The sequence below is a fragment of the Pelophylax lessonae genome, assembly GCF_965119305.1.
Source record: "Pelophylax lessonae genome assembly, chromosome: 1".
In the NCBI taxonomy this organism is placed as follows: Eukaryota; Metazoa; Chordata; class Amphibia; order Anura; family Ranidae; genus Pelophylax; species Pelophylax lessonae.
The window spans coordinates 300815149-300832523 of NC_138768.1; the positions used below are offsets into that span (position 1 = coordinate 300815149).

The 17375-nt window shown below is 42.8% G+C and overlaps 1 protein-coding gene across 1 annotated transcript in view; it reads right to left on the minus strand.

Annotated features, from left to right (window-relative positions):
- USP30 (ubiquitin specific peptidase 30) overlaps window positions 1-10325 on the minus strand; it is a 39704-nt gene extending 29379 nt beyond the window's left edge. The window contains exons 1-2 of the mRNA XM_082263827.1: window positions 10205-10325; window positions 4990-5099 (exon numbers count right to left, since the gene is read on the minus strand). Of these exons, the coding sequence (XP_082119953.1) occupies window positions 4990-5099; window positions 10205-10275 (181 nt within the window). The 5' untranslated portion in view covers window positions 10276-10325. The remainder of the gene's footprint in view (window positions 1-4989; window positions 5100-10204) is intronic.
- Window positions 10326-17375: the final 7050 nt, after the last annotated feature.

The window sequence follows — 17375 nt, forward strand, 5'->3', positions numbered from 1 at the left end:
CCCAAGTGGTATGCGTGGCTTCTTACCTGAATTCTAAAGAGGGTAGGCCTGGAACCTCTGTTGGTATATGAGTAGTGTGGACAGTATCCAAAGTCAGCTCCTGACCATAAGGTATAGATGTCTATCCCTTCCCAGGGGTGTATCACTCTCCTTTAAGGACCGAGGCTGAATATAGCTGTCTTAAATGAAGCTCCCCCAAGATGGAAAGGAAAAATGGCCAATAGTGCGTTACCCTTATTAAAACACTTAATTTAAATGCGATATTGCACTTACATGGCATCAAATGGATAAGACAAGGTTCCTGTAGCAAAACGTGGTCGCCTGCAGCACGGTCCACATGATGGCGTGGCGGCTCCACCCAACGCGTTTCTCCTTACTAGGCGTTAGCTGGGACTGGAGCAGAAGACTTTTGATGTATTTATTTTTTATGTTTTTTATCACCACTGTGTGGTTCAGTATCACTACATATATGATTTATTGTGTTGGTTGTATACACTCTATGCCACATTATAAGCGCACTATTTCATTTTTTCACTGTTAAAAATGAATGGGCTAATCACACCTTAACGCTTGAAAAAATGTTGCTGTTATGCAACACAGTGCAATGCACAGAACACAGTGCGTTGTGATTGCTGCAGTGGGTTCTGTAGGCACATTGGAGCACGATTTAGAATGACTGGCACTGCAGTGTAACCAACACACATAATCAAAATGACCTGGTAGAAAGAGGCCTTAAACCCAATTAATGAAAATAGATGCCTGCACCATAATTAAAACAGGTAAAAAAATGTTTGGACCAAGTAACAACTTCTCTGCTACAAAAATCACTTTTTTTACTTCTACTTTCTACTAAAATCTACAGCCATCTATGGATTTTTAAGACTGTAAAAAATTCAAACAGTAAACATAGCAACACATGGTGTGCTTCAAAAATTCTCATTTCATGAATGTTTAATTGGCTCTCTTTTTTTCCTAGAAGTCCTCAGAGAGCATGGAGCGCTTAACAACGGGGCTGAATTCTGGGAGCCGTGACGTCAAACTGTCCACTTTCATTGCTCATTCATTGTTGACACTCCCAGGGAGCAGATTAAAAAAAAAAAAAAAAAAAAAAAAAAAAAGGGATTTACTTGAATCTTTTTTACCAGCAGATAGGAGGAGGGATGCAACTATTTTTAAGCAGACATAACTGTAAACATAAACGTAAGATCATCTGTACATGAAAGGTCTACCCCCTTCATGACAAGGCCATTTTTTTTGCTTTTTAGCACCACGCAAATTTAACTGGCAATTGTGGGGTCATACAACGCTGTACCCAAACGAAATGAATATATATATATATATATATATATATATATACATAATTTTTTTTTTTTTTTTTTTTTACACAAAAAGAGCTTTTTTTTGGTGGTATTTGATTGCCACTGGGTTTTTATTTTTTGCAATATAAGCGGGAAAAAGATCGAAAATTAAAAAAAAAAAAAAAAAAATTTTTATATATTTTACCCGCTGTATATACCATAGTTTGTAGACATTATAACTTTCATGCAAACCGATAAACATACACTTATTAGGGGTTTTTTTTACCAAAGACATGTAGCAGAATACATTTGGCCTAAATTTATGAAGAAATTAATATTTTTATTATTGGCTACGTTTTTATAGCAGAAAGTATGTATATATATATATATATATATATATATATATATATACACACACACACACACACACACACACACATACATATATATATATATATATATATATATACATACTTTCTGCTATAAAAACGTAGCCAATAATAAAAATATTAATTTCTTCATAAATTTAGGCCAAATGTATTCTGCTACATGTCTTTGGTAAAAAAAACCCTAATAAGTGTATGTTTATCGGTTTGCATGAAAGTTATAATGTCTACAAACTATGGTATATACAGCGGGTAAAATAAGTGTTGAACACATCACCATTTATCTAGGTAAATATATTTCTAAAGGTGCTATTGAGATGATATGCCGGTAACAACCCATGCAATCCATACTTACAAAGAAACCAAAACAAATAAGTTCAGAAATTAAGTTATGTGAAATAAAATGGAATGACACAGGGAAAAAGTATTGAAGAAAAGGAGGTGCAAAAAGGCATGGAAAGCCAGGACACCAGCTCCTGCCCCTTGTCAGTGCAAATTAATATCAGCTGGTTCAGTCTCAACTGATGGACTATAAAAAGGTGTCACACAAGAAACATCTCATGATGGGTAAAAGCAAAAGAGCTCTCTGAAGATCTTTGTAACCTTACGGTTGCAAAACATACTGAAGACATTGGTTGCAGAAGGATTTTTAAACTTCCGAATGTTCCAGTGAGCACTGTTGGGGGCATAATTCGGAAGTGGAAAGAACATCATTTCACTGTAAACTGGCCACAACCAGGTGCTCCTCGCAATATTTCTAACAGAGGAGTGAAAAGAATTATCAGAAGAGTTGTCCAAGAGCCAAGGACCTCTTGTGGAGAGCTTCAGAAAGACTTGGAATTAGCAGGTACAACTGTTTAAAAGAAAAAAAATAAGTAAGGCACTCAACCGCCATGGCCTCTATGCACGCTCACCACGCAAGACTCCATTGCTGAAGAAAAAGCATGTTGAATCTTGTTTAAAGCTTGCTGCACAACATTTAGACAAGCCTGTGAAATACTGGGAGAATATAGTCTGGTCAGATGAGACCAAAATTTAACTCTTGGGATGCTATAATACACACCATGTTTAGAGGTCAAATGGCACCGCACATCACCCCAAAATCACCATATTAACAGTGAAGTCTGGAGGTTTGAAAATCATGGTGTGGGGCTGCTTTTCAGCATACAGTACTGGCAAACTTCATATCATTGAAGGAAGGATAAATGGAAAAATTTACCAAGATATACTTGAATAAAATCTGCCATCTACCAGGATGAAGAAGATGAAACGAGGGTGGACATTTCAGCAAGACAATGATCCCAAACACAAAGCCAAGGAAACTCTCAATTGGGTTTAAGGAAAGAAAATAAAGCTAGAATGGCCCAGCATATCACCTGCCTTGAATTCAATAGAAAATTTATGGAAAGAAGTAAAGATCAGAGTTCATAGAAGAGGCCCACAGAACATTCAAGGATTGAAATTTGTGTGGAAGAATGGGCCAAAATTACACCTGAGCAATGCATGCGACTTGTTTCTCCATACAGGAGGCTGTCACTGCCAACAAAGGATTTTGTAGGAAGTATTAAATATATTTCAGTTAATGTGTTCAATACTTTTTCCCTGTACCATTATATTTTATTATACATAACTTATTTTCTGAACTTTTTTGTTTTGATTTCTTTGTATGTATGGATTGCATGGGTTGTTCCTGACATGTTGTGAAAATGTCATGTTAATAGCACCTTTAGAAATATATTTACCTAGAAAAATAGTAACGTGTTCAATACTTATTTTACCCGCTGTATATTGAAATTTATTTTATCGTACTAATGGTGGTGATCAGTGACATGATGGGACTGTGATAGTGCGGCGGCCAATCTGACACAAACTGTCGTTGGGGGAAACTGACTAACTGCCACTGACATCACCAGTGAAATTAATACAGTGATCAGTGCTAATAACATATACTGTCACTGAACTGGGGGTTAACATCAAGGGCAATCAAGGGGTTAAATGTGTGCCTAACAATGTTTATAGGGAGGGAAGAAAAAAGGCACATTGCTGCTCTCTGTGGAGAGCCCTGTGTTGTTTATCTACACAGGGCTCTCTTCTATCATTTGCTCAGCCAATCAGTGGGTTCTGGCCATAAATCATGGATGAGACCTGCTGATCAGTTTGTGCTGCAGCGAATGACAGCACAGCCAGGGTGGCGGGCATATCCCCTACCCCCAACTACAAAATCACATACATGTATGTCGTTCCGCACGGCAGGGCCACCCTACCACAGCATAAGTGCGGTGGGCAATTCCTGAAGTGGTTAACTAATTAACCAAATTCAACTACTACCAAATTCAAAGCAGTATTAAACTCAAAAGCTAACATTTCTTAGGTGTGATGACTACATTCACTTTCTTTTTTTAGGCTTTCTTTCTTCTATTTTCATCTGGTGATCCAGCCAGTAGGTCTATTTTTCATAAGAACAAGCTCTCCAGTTAAAGAGATGAGACAAATTATTTTACGCTAGCATGGGTGCTTAAAGATCAGTTTTTATATTTATGTAAAACCTTTATCCCAAAAGGAAAAAACTATTTGCTGTAAGGGCTCTTTCACATGGTCCGCCTCCGTCAGCGGACTCCGTGCTGCTCAGCGCGGAATCGATCCGCCGATCCCCGCTGAGCAGGCAGGTGACAGCTCCCTCTCCGCTCTGTGTGCAGAGAGGGAAGTGTCAGAGCCCCGCTGCTCTCTATGGGGGGGGGGGGGGGAAATCGGATAAGAGCGGACCGCCTGTCCACTCTCATCTGATCCCATGGACGGATGGAAAATAGGGTTTCCATCCGTCCAGATTTCACGGACAGGATCGGATGCGGATGGCAGCGGGTGTCAGCTGACATGTCTCCGCTGACATCCGCTGCCCCATAGGGATGCATGGAGGATCCGATCAGCTAAAAAACTGACAGGAGGATCTGATTGGATTGTTCGTGTGAAAGGGGCCTACCTGTTTTTAAAGTGTTAGCTGCTAGTACATCCAACATTCCTCCCCGAACTGACAATGTTGCTGTTCATTGGTGTCCCTGCGCTCCTTCATTCAGAATGGGGGCACTCTAATACAGGCAGTGTGTTACTGGCCAGATCAGCAGGTGAAAAGAGAGGGCAAAAACGAATGCAGCCACCACATCTAATGACTGATAAGCTGCAATATATAAAACATTTTTAGTTTTGGGTTTAATCCCGCTTTAAGCAAAAATATTTTATAAACTGTAGTGTATATTAGATTTATCAAAATTGGTTTCTATGGGAAACATTAGCTAGAAGTTAATTCCTACCTTTTTTGCGTTTTTTTCTGTCTGTGATTGGACCCCACAAGACATATATTCCAGCTGCAAGGGCTGCAGCAAAGCCACCAATCATACCCCAGTTCTTCATCATTTTACACCTGAGAGAACAAAGAAAATGGATCATGGAAATCATTAAAGCTGAACTCTACACAGGCATAAAAGACACAAACGTATGCTGCAAACTAGCTTTTTGGCAGGATATGGCTAATCACTCACAATGGGAGTCTTTTGACCAGGCTTAAGCGGCACCACTCATGGCCTACTAGTATGGCATTTGAACATTTTTTTCTAAGCTGCATTGTGCTTTTTAACCTCCTGGAGCCCCTTATCTGTATAGTCAAACTTTTTCAAAAGGGAAACCTAGCCTTTAAACCATTTCACTTACAATCTTAGGTGCCCAGACCCTTTTTTGCAATATTTCAAAACATTTTTTTGACCTACAGCATTCAGAGTTGGTAAAAAAAAACTCCCAATAACCATTATACATTTTCTAAGCACAGAGGACCAGTAGAATACAAAGATGGTGCTACTGATGTTGAAGGTCAGATGATAGTTGTGCAAATGTTTACCAAATCAATATTTTCAATAAAAATATTCTGAAACCATGTCTAATGTGCACAAACATAAAATAACTTACTAAATTCCTACTAAATCTAGAACAGTGTTTATCAAACTTTTTTTCAATCAAGGCACCCTTTAAAATTAATAAATAAGCAGTGCAAAGTGTTGTAACAATGCAGGACGCAATGCAGCACATGAACACAATGCTCACCAGCGTGTGGGTTATGTGCACCATAATACACAAAATATGCATTGCCACAATGTGTGTAATCCACATATGTACATTATGTGTGCGTGTGGGTGCTTAACCAGTTTGTGCTGGCTGTAGGCATATATGTGGCAGCAAAATGGGTGAGCAATTATGCCAAGCTGTTGCACATTTGTGTTTTTTGGGGAACTGCTCTTCTCTGCTGAAAGCGCACTCACTGCCTGCTCCCAGCACAGTGACTGAGCTGTCACAGACAACTCTCAATCATTAGATTAGAGAAACCTAGAGGTCCCTTCTTTCATAAGTGTCCCCCTCCCCACCTTATACTGGGTAATGTGATCTGCGCTGTATTTGCGCAGCTCAGACCACATTTATGGCCCGCTCTCTGTGCTGTGGCGATGTGACTTCTGTACGCATGTGTGGGAGTGACGTCACCTGTGCCTGGGCTATTCAAGCGGCTGAAGATAGGGAACCCGGAAGGAGGACTAGGCTGGAGACCAGCGAGAGATGTGACGGCGCAATGTTGGAGGGCCCTGTCAGCAGGTAAAGTGGAGTACACACTATAAAAAAACTAGGGTGAGCGATCATTCAAATTTCCTAGTTGTTTCAAAGCAAGTTGGAACAGAGGAAGGAAATATTGTATGAAAATTCTCGTACGACTAAGGCTTTTTTTTTGTTGTTTATTGTTTCTGATCATGTGCAGTCTTTTGTTTCTGATTTTTCTCATATGAAAATGGTACACATTAAATTAAAATTGTTGGTTCTGTTCCCGTGCGAGAAACATTTGGGAGTTTTTCCCTTCAGAATTTTTTGTTCGGAAGGTCGTAATCAGCTGTCGAAACTTGTACAATTGTTCTACAGGCCAAAATGTTTGCCTGATTTTTTCATAGTGTGTACCAGCCCTAAAACTGTCATAATGTACTAGTATGCAGTGCATAATAGTAATGTACATTATGACAAACCTGCACAGGGGACCATTCTTTTAAAAAAGAACAATACTTTGCTACTGCATTAAAGGGCTACATGTGTGTTTATGTGTTTTTATAGTGGCCCTCAATGCACAGATGTGTAGAGATTTAAAAAAAAAAAAATGTACCGTAACCATATTTTATTTTGAACTATTTCAGTATTTAGGAATGAACACTGGGTGAGCAACACTGATCACCCTGCTGTTTTTTCAGGACAGGCAAAGGTATGGTGAATATAACAATTATATTGATCAATCCTTTACTTAGCCATCCTGAAGGATCCAATCCTTTCCCTGGGCACCTGCAGTGTTTTACCCTGGAAACAAGAAATAGACAGAGGGCGCACCGGCCTAGCGCATTATCTTCAATAAAAAAGGCCTTTATAAAAAATTCTAATTCATACTCACAAACATAAGTTTGCCAAAAGCACACCATCTCCAATGTTACAGCATCAAGACTATCACATAATGGATATGAAGTCCTCAATACAACAGGCTGATGCGTTTCGAGGTCTTGCCTCTTCCTTGATGCTGCAACATTGGAGTTGAAGTGCTTTTGCCAAACTTATGTTTGTATGAATTTGAATTTTTAATAAAGCCGTTTTTATTGAGGATAATACGCTAGGCCGGTGCGCCCTCTGTCTATTTCTTGTTTCCAGTGTATCCAGACATCACCAGTCTTGAGGGGGAAGCAAGGTGGCTGTTATACCAGGTGGACAAGTTTAAGAGTTTAGGAGCCTAGTGTGATACCTTCGTGAGGCAAACCCCTCTAAGCGCAGGAAAGTGGTGTTTTGTGTTCGTTGGAGAGTGTTTTACCCTGCACAGCCCTTGTCTCCGCTGCTACTTATGGTGGTGGGGGAAGCAAAGTGGAGACAGCAGTCTGTGCAGGGGATGTAGAATGGAGCAGTATGCTGGCACTCACCTGTCAATGTATTCTCCTCCTGGGCACATGCTTCTTCTTCCCTGCTACAGGAGGGGGAAGATAAGCGGGGGGTTGGGTTGGAGATTTTGCAAGAGATGCAGAATTTAGTTTGTGGCCAATGCCCAGTGGGGAGGATCTATGTTAATACAGTGGCATTTCTAGGTGGTGGTTGCGGAAGGTGTGCTCACTTTTTGAATGAATTGCTAGGATTTTTGAAGCAGCAGTCAGGAGTTCTGAAAAGAGAAAACACTGCTCCAGGTGTGTGATGGTAGCTTAGAAGTGGAATATCCCATATACCCAGTGCTAGCCCCGGGCCACCTCCGTGGAAAACTTGTAAGAAAAGAAACGGCCGCATATCCAGGAATTCCAATTGCCTTTCATTTCCAAAGTGATTGTTAATGATTAAGCACAAGATGTATGTGTGAAACGGGTCTACGTGACCCTATGTTGGTGTCATCACTTTGGAAACTAAAGGCAATTGGAATTCCTGGATGTGCGGCCGTTTCTTTTCTTACAAGCTGTCAGGAGTTCAGTTCTGCTAGAAGTTTCTGGTCACTAGAGATGGGCTCAGACATGTTCAGGATTGTAGTCCCAACTCACCTGCCCGATCCCGCCAGGAATCTGAGACTGCACAACGCTAATCCCAGACATTGAGAAATTTCCCGGGCCACAGCTGCACAGACCAGGAAATGTCTCACTGCCTGGGATTAGCGGTGTCGCCTTCCTGGCATGATCGGGCAGGTGGGTTGGGGACTACAATCCTGAACACGCCTGAGCCCATCTCTACTGGTCACTAAAGTGACCATGAGCTTATAACAGAGTGGAGAATGCAGCTGCCATAAGGCATACTGATCTGGCCAGTTGGAAGTTGTTCTGTGCTGCTGTACCCTTTCTCCAGAGTGACTATGCTACTGTTCAAAGATGGTCGCTGTTACTCTTCCAGTTGTGTTACTGGCCAGATCACCAGGGGAGAATAAAAGGAAAAAACTAGGAATGCACCGAATGTTCGGCAACCGAACATTATTTGGCCGAAAATAGCAAAAAAAGCACTTTCGGTGTTCGGCCGAATAAGTAAAAAGGCCGAATAAATTTGTGCCGAACAATGTCCCGACCGGCGACCCGCCATCCCCGAGCATCACTGTAAACATAGCCGGAGGCACTACAGCGGCGGTCACTAAATGGCGGCCCATTGGCGGCCCGCGCAATGCTTCCACCCGGACCGCGAGCCCGCTACCTAGGAGTCCTTCAGTCCCCTTCCTCACTGCGGCTCCCTGCTCACACGCCGCCGGTGTCCTGTCCGGCCGCGAGTAGGGGGTGTGATGTCACGCGCGCGTCCCGCCCCCTGCTCCTGACTGCGGTTCCTTCACACTCGGTCCAGCGAGCTAGGACGTGACACTATGTGCACGCCCCGCCCCCCTGTTCGCGGCTTTTGGCTCCGACCTGGCTGCAGTTCAGGTATGTGGAGCACATTTGAGGGAGAATACGGTAGCTGCACAAGCATTAGTGTGCAGACTGGCATATTTTGCCATATGTTGCCATGCTCATTAGAGTGCCCTATAAAGTGCCCCTTAAAAAAAAAAAGAAAAAAAATGTGCCCAACAGAGTGCTCCCTTGACATTAAATGTGGCCATCAGCGTGCCCCTTATTTTATGCTAAGGGACATGCTGATGAGCATATTTTATGTTAAGGGGCACTCTGATGGGCATATTTTATGTTAAGGGACACGCTAATGGGCATATTTTATGTTAAGAGCAACGCTGATTTAAATGTTTTGTTTTGCCCATCAGAGTGCCCCCTAACATAAAATGTGCCCATCAGCGTGCCCCCTAACATAAAATGTGCCCATCAGCGTGCCCCCTAAAAATTGGCAAAATAAATGGAAAAAATGCGAAACACCGCGTTCGGTATTCGGCCTTCGGCCAAGCATTTCATTATTATTCGGCTTCGGCCAAGAATTTCATTTCGGTGCATCCCTAGAAAAAACTGATGCAGCCAACGCATTTACTTCTCTTTCTGACAGGGAGTACGTATACCGCCCTCTGAAAAGCAATCTGCAGTGGATCATTTTTCAGAGGGTGGTATAGAAGCTGTTGGCATACGTTCAAGAGGTGCTACTGCCACCTGTTTTTTGTTGTTTTACTTTTTTTATTGCTAAATTGCAATTTTACACTGTGGGACCGCGCCGCAAGCGTTAGCCAAGCGCTTGGCTTACAGTAGCAGTGCAGCCCCTATTAATCTTAATGGGAGAGTTTAGCAGGCGGTGACAAATATCATTGTGGTATGCAGTGTGGCTGGTTTTTGTTCAGCACACCAACTCCTACTAACCCTGGATTTGGAGACACAACAAAAGTTTTCTCTATCTCTCAGCCCTGTGCCCATGTCAGGCACTCTATCCATGACTAATACTAGCAGTGGAGAGGTCACAGTGTGATCACAGAGTACATATGGACTGACAAGGAAGTGCTCGGCCTACACAGGCTTCCCATAATAAGCTATACAGCCAACACTCAGCCCCAGCCCAAGCCCACATGCCGCCAGTCCTAACCTGGTTCCGGCTGCTCTGCGTAATGACCCACCGATTGTCGGTTCCGAGGCCCGGGCCGAGCCTCTGAGCATCACGCCCAGCTCCACTACAGCAAGGCGGAACCAATATTCCTGGTTCCTGTTCCCGCGAGACACTGAATTCGAAGCACAGGGGGAAAGTGTACGGAGAACAATATACGGAGAGCAAATGTGTTCCGGGCTGTACTAAGACGTTGTTGCCATGGAAACCTTTCTTTTTCTCTCTGCACACATCAAGTTAATAAAGTACCCCGCTTGTGACACATAGGGAGGATACATATAACTGTGTAGGGTTAGACTGCCTGGTGATGGTGTTGCTGTGTGTCCCAAACTCGCCATAGTGTTGCATGATAGTTTATTCTGCATGGAAATCTTAAAGCTGAACTCCGGGGAAAACAAAAATCCTCCCATGGCAGCACCCCCCCCCCCCTTTCTAATATATCAAGACAATAATTTCACAAAAAATACACTAAAATCAATATTAGCGGACACAAACATAACAGAGAAGAACCTGTGTGAATTAGCCCTTTATAATTGTTTTTTTTTTTACATTAAAAAAAAGTTATAATTCTTTCTTTAAAATGTTAAAAATGTTTAAAATTATTTTATTTTTACAATTTTTTTAAATTATTTATTACAATGATTAATTATAATTTTTTTTAGAATTTGTTATTTTTTTACAGGACGGGGAAGTCTGCAGCGCTCTGGGAGGGGGGGGGGCGTCACAGTGACAGGGGGGCACACGGGGAGTGGGGAGCAGAAGCAGGCAGAACAGGGAGGGGGATCGGTGTCGGAGAAGCAATTACAGGAATGATGCCCTGTGTCTGTGGCTCTCCCCCCGCAGCAGCTGAAAGCTGGCAGGAGGGGGAGAAACTGGCTGCTGTAAGTGCCGGTTTACACTAACGCGGCACGACTTCGGGGGCAACCTGTGAAGTCGCGTGCACCGCGACTTCGGCGCGACTTGCACGGACTTCATATAATGAATGTCTATGCAAGTCGCTCCAATGTCGCCCCGAAGTAGTACAGGAACCTTTTTCTAAGTCGGAGCAACTTGAGTTGCTCCTATTAGAACGGTTCCCGTAGCACACAATGGACCGCGACATGTCAGGCTGACCAGTCGCCTGACAAGTCGCGGTAGTGTGAATGGACAGTAAAGATCCGCACAAGGCTTCCTTGTGTAATTGCCCCTTCACCCGACCGCACCAATTCCGGAGGACTGGTGCCCCCCCCCCCCCCCCCCCATCAGCGGCTCTGGTCAGAGGTATTTCAAGTGGTTCTAAAGCCTAAATGTTTTGTACCTTAAAGCATTCCCTGCATTGAGGTAAAACATGTTTAGTCAACAGTATAGCTGTATAGGAGGGAGCAGCGGGTCAGGGCCGAGCTGCACTGTCAATGTCTATGGATGCAGACACAGCATGGCTCAGGATTGAGCCTGCAGGTGTGCTACAATAGGAAGTGGCTTCCTATGGTGGCACTGAGAGAGGAGGAGTCAGAAGAGCTGGCGAGGGACCCCAGAAGAGGAGGATTGGGGCCACTCTGTGCAATCCTGTTCCACACAACAGGTAAGTATAAAATGTTTATTATTAAAAAAATATATTCTTTACAATTACCTTAAAGCATAGATAAAGGCAAAACTATTTAGTTTTGGGTAGAGTGGAGAGTGAGAACACCTGTCAGTTTTTATTTCGTGGCAAATTCAAAAGTAAAACACACCAAACACACTGATACATTGCAAAATAAAATAAATTCACATTAGATTGCCCCCTAGTGCCCTTTCCTGCAGTTTTACTGTACTTTTTATGTATATATATATATATATATATATATATACTGTATATATATATATATATATATACATATATATGTATATATATATATATATATATATACTGTATATACAGTATATATATATATAATTTATGTATACGTATGTGTATATATATATATATATATATATATATATATATATATATTTATGTATATATATATATATATATATATATATATATATATATATATATATATATATATAGTACATACATACTTTAACTTATTTATAGTCATTTATTATATTATAATTTATGATTTTGTGTTTTAAACTTTATCATACCCAAGATGTTATAAAGAAGAACGCACAGTAAAAAAAAAAATCATATGTAAATAGTTGGTTTGGGCTGCTCTTTCTTAAGAATTACATGCAAAATAATTGTACCCTTTTTTAGCACCTAAAATCGGAAAGAAGGGAGGTTAAGTCCTTGGCTCAGTCAATGAACAGTCCAGGGAATTTGTTTTTTTTTTTTGTGTTTTATTTGGAACTGGGATGGGAGAAGGGATGAGTGGGATACTCCAACTAGAACTATGCACAATCCTCAGGACAACTAACTGTAGTGAGGGGAAAAGAGGGATATGCCTGTATTAGGCCCCCCTTTTCCTTATAGGATCGTGGCAGGTAAATAAATAAATAATTAATTCAGGCAGTTAAATTAATAAGTATTTAGTTATTAGCAACTTAACATGGGAAATATTTTGATTGGTTAATCCAAGTCAGCTGATAGGGAAAGATCTGGAAAGTCAGGTATCCCAACAGGATAGGTCACTCAAAATCAGGTGACCATGGAATATTCTGGAAAGTGCGAGTTTCCCTATAAATAAGAACAGCCTTCCAGGTTTTTTGTGAGTTACCTGAAAAGGACCGCCAGCAGCACTTCCCGCCCCCCCCTTTCCCCTTGTCGCGGCTTTTTATGTGGTGTGGTCCCTCTTGTACTTGATTCAGAGGGGACAGTTTTATTTACCAAAATGTTATTATCTTATGTTTTATGATGGTACGAGTCTTAGTGGCTGAACTGTTTTCTTGTTTCTTATTGGTATATATGATTTAATTTTATTAATGGTTTAATATCTATGTATATTTATACCAATAATAAAGACGCGGCCAAATTAATTCCAAATAAATATTTTAAATTTAATTACAGTGTCTTCGTTTTTTGTTATGTCCAGGTTAAATAATAAAAAAAAAAAAAATATATATATATATATATATATATATATATACTGCCTACGATCCCATGTGTGCTGCAAGGCCACTGCTTCCTTTTGCCACTGAAGTGAAGATGAAGAATCTGAACTCCTGTTTAGGTTACTCTTCAGGGTCTAACTTGGCACCCCCTTTCTCTCTTGCTGTGTGTGCTGAACTCCTGTCCACTGACACTCTACTGGAGTGGTCCCCTTCCTGGGCAGACCCCCGGCAAGCTTCCCGGTACTCGCGGACACTGTTTTTCCCTTGGTTGCTTCTGCCTTCAACTCCCTTGTCAGCATCCACTGGACCCCCCCCCCCCCGGATCAGCACCACACCTCTAGTTCACCAGGCCGACTGCCTGTGTCCATCTTCCATACTGACAGGAGGAGAGACAGCCGTCACCCTCCCCCTGAGACCTGGCTTCCTGCCCAAAGACCCCCTGTCACATGTGCCCTTGGCTTTTATAATATATCCCAGGATGCACCACTGCTTGTGCCAACCCACTGAGATAGTTACAAAAGCCTGTGTGTCACTGGCTGAGTTTCCTCCACTGTCCAACAGGCTCCCCTATTGGATACAGTGGGGACACTCCCTCAGCCCAGGTGAATCACACATGGACACAGGCCTAATTATTGATCAGGCTCTCCTGATAAGCAGGCAGAGCAAAAAATATACTTTTCCTAGCACCTATCTAGGAGGGTGCTACATCTGTTCAACTGATTCTTGCCTGGCCTGAAGTTATTCAAAGAGGTGCATGAAGGTACAAGACGTATCTAGAAGAACAGGGTCTGTAAGCACAATAGGGGGTTGAAAAGGGGGGGAACAGAAGGCCAACACTAAGGTTTACTTCAGGAAAGGAGTTGACGGAAAGTGTGTAGTTACTATGGTAACCATGAACTCTGGTGGGAATGTAATAGCAGCCAGACCATAGCTCCTAACTGTCCTTGATTTTGAGGGACTGTCCCTGATTTGGAACAAAGTCCAAATCTTTCCTCCTTATGTGTCCTTCCTTTTGGTCTGATCTATATAGCTGTATATAAAATGCACTTTTTACTAGGGATAGACCGATTATCGGCATGGCCAATATATCGGTGGCCGATATGCACTTTCCCCGATATATCGGTATCGGCCCTGGAACTTGCCGATATTGCCGATATTTTTGTTACATCATTCTGCCTTCTTAGGCCGCCTCCCTCGCCTTGGACAGCCTCGTCTGGAGTCGGGACTAGTCTCGCTGGAGTGTATCACAGCCATACACCCACCCACAGCAGCCTGGAGCCAGCCAACCACCTACACCCACAAGCCCTGTACCAGCCAGCCACAGGCACTGTACCAGCAAGCCAGCCAGCTACAGGCACTGTACCAGCCAGCCACACACAGGCCCTGTACCAGCCAGCCACCCACAGCCCCCGTGCCAGCCACCCACCCACCACAGGGTGCCAGCCAGCCAGCCACCCACTACATGGTGCCAGCCAGCCAGCCACCCACCACAGGGTGCCAGCCAGCCATCCACCACAGGGTGCCAGTCTGCCAGCCACCCACCACAGAGTGCCAGCCAGCCATCCACCACAGGGTGCCAGCAAGCCAGCCACCCACCACAGGGTGCCAGACAGCCAGCCACCCACCACAGGGTGCCAGACAGCCAGCCATCCACCACAGGGTGCCAGCCAAAACCCCCCCCCCCCACCCACCACAGGGTGCCAGCAAGCCAGCCTTTAAGCATTAAACAATAATTAACATGTTTAGTACCAGATTTGTGTAAAAAATTGTCTTTATTTTTCAAAACTTTAAATGTACAAAATATCGGCCCATATAGGCCGATACCGATACGCTGTGACCAAAATATCGGTATCAGCCCTGAAAAAAACATATCGGTCTATCCCTACTTTTTACCTTTTTCCCAGTGCTAAACATTTTATCCAATTTCTAAATTGCTGCATTTGTAAACTTCAAAGGCCAGTATAAAGGAAGAGAAGTGGTAAAAAATTGGCGCTTGTGTGTTTATCTGATCAATTTTTTTTTTTTTATAATTCTCATTTAGGGTGCATTGCAGGGGGTGTGTCCTATACTTTTGCTAATAGGTGCCCCTCATTCCTATCTCAAAAAGTTGGGAGGTATGGCCAGACAGTGAAGAGTGGTACCAGGCATGGGTGGCGGCTCCTCTGGTAGCGAGGGGGGGCAGTGCTCTGGCTCCCTCCCTAGCGGACAATTTCCCAAAAGCAGTTGGGACTTAAACTGCGGTACAAAGACCTCATGGACCTAGCCACATTGTTATGGGAGAGCTGAAGGAGTTAAGTGCACACATGAGCTCTTTGCTTGGTGCATGTCAAGACCCCATTCTGCCACTAGGAGTAAGGTGGCAAAGGAAAGCTGGATTGGTGGGATGGGACACAAGTTTAGTGGTGTCCCCCTCTCAATGCTACATTCTGGAGGACAAGGTGTGCAGCATTATGGGACAGAGTATTCATAGCAGGAATCTGCAGCTTGTTACACAGCTGCGCAAGGTGTACAACTCATTTCTACACCAGAGGCCTGCCTTAATGTTGAGTTCACATGACCACGGCCCTGCCTAGTCCCATGTATAAGTGCGTACACAAGAAGATGTACCCCTCATGTGCATACCTCCCAACTTTTTGAGATGGGAATGAGGGACAACTATTAGCAAAAGTATGTGGGCATAGGACACCCCCCGACACGCCCCCTTAACCAGTTCTGGACCGCCCACCGCAGTTTTACTGCGGCAGGCAGCCCCTCCGGTGCGAACCGATGTAGGACTACGTCGGTCTGGGGTGCGTGGTGCTGGGGGGTGAACGGGGATGCCGATGCACGGTGCTGGCTGCCACCCACGATCGCTCCCCGCTGAGAGAGAAGAATGGTCAGCTGTTGTAAACACAGCTGACCGTTTTTCTCTCTGAAATGATCACAGAGTGCCTGTGATCCTTCTATATAGGATCACAGGTCTCTATGGTCATTTCACAAGCCCCTCCCACCACAGTTAGTAAACACTCCCCCAGGCTTACATTTAACCCTTTGATCGCCCACTAGGTTAACCCCTTCCCTGCCGCTGTGATTATTACAGTAACAGTGCATATTTTTAGCACTGATTACTGTAGTGATGTCACTGGTCCCCCCAAACGTGTATAAAAATCTCAGTTAGAGGTCCGATCTGTCCGCCACAATGTTGCAGTCCTGTTGAAAATCCCAGATCGCCGCCAATACTAGTAAAAAAATAAATAAATAAAAATTACATCTTTCCCCTAGTTTGTAAACGCAATAAATTTTGCGCAAACCAATCAAAATAAGCTTATTGCAATTTTTTTTTTTACCAAAAATATGTGGCAGAATACAAATTGGCCTAAAATGATGAAAAAATTTGATTTTTTAATTTTTATTTATGGGAATGTTATATAGCAGAAATTGAAAAATATTTTTCCTTTTTTTTTTTTTCAGAATTGTCGCTTTTTTTTTGTTTATAGCACAAAAAAATTAAATCAGACAGGTGATCAAATACCACCAAAAGAAAGCTCTATTTGTGGGAAAAAAATGACATCAATTTTATTTTGATACAGCGTCGCACGGCCGCGCAATTTTCCGTTAAAGTAACGCAGTGCCGAATTGCAAAAAATGGCCTGGTCAGTAAGGGGGCAAATTCTTCTGGTCCAGAACTGGTTAAAGAAGAATTGCACAAAAAAATAATTAGGTAAACCCACAAGTGCTTTTTTTTACCACTACTATTCCATTATACTGGCTTTTGAAAATCACAAATGCAGCAATTAGGAAATTGGATAAAAGGCTAGCACTGGGAAACACTTTTTGAAAGATAAAAAATGCATTTTAAATAAAACTGTATGGATCAGACTAAAATGAGGGACAAATCAGAAGGAAAAAGGGACAGAGGGACTTTGTTCTAAATCAGGGACAGTCCCTCTAAATCAGGGACAGTTGGGAGCTATGCATGGGCAAAAGGGCCCCTCCCCCACATAGTGACAAACAGGGATTCCTACATTTTGGAGGGACTTCCTCTCACTTCCTGCTTTGGCTATGAGACAGGAAGTGAAGGGAAATCTCCCTAATGGCACACAGATGGCAAAAATAAAACTCTGACAGGAGTTATAACTCTCCCGCACTCTTTCCAAAA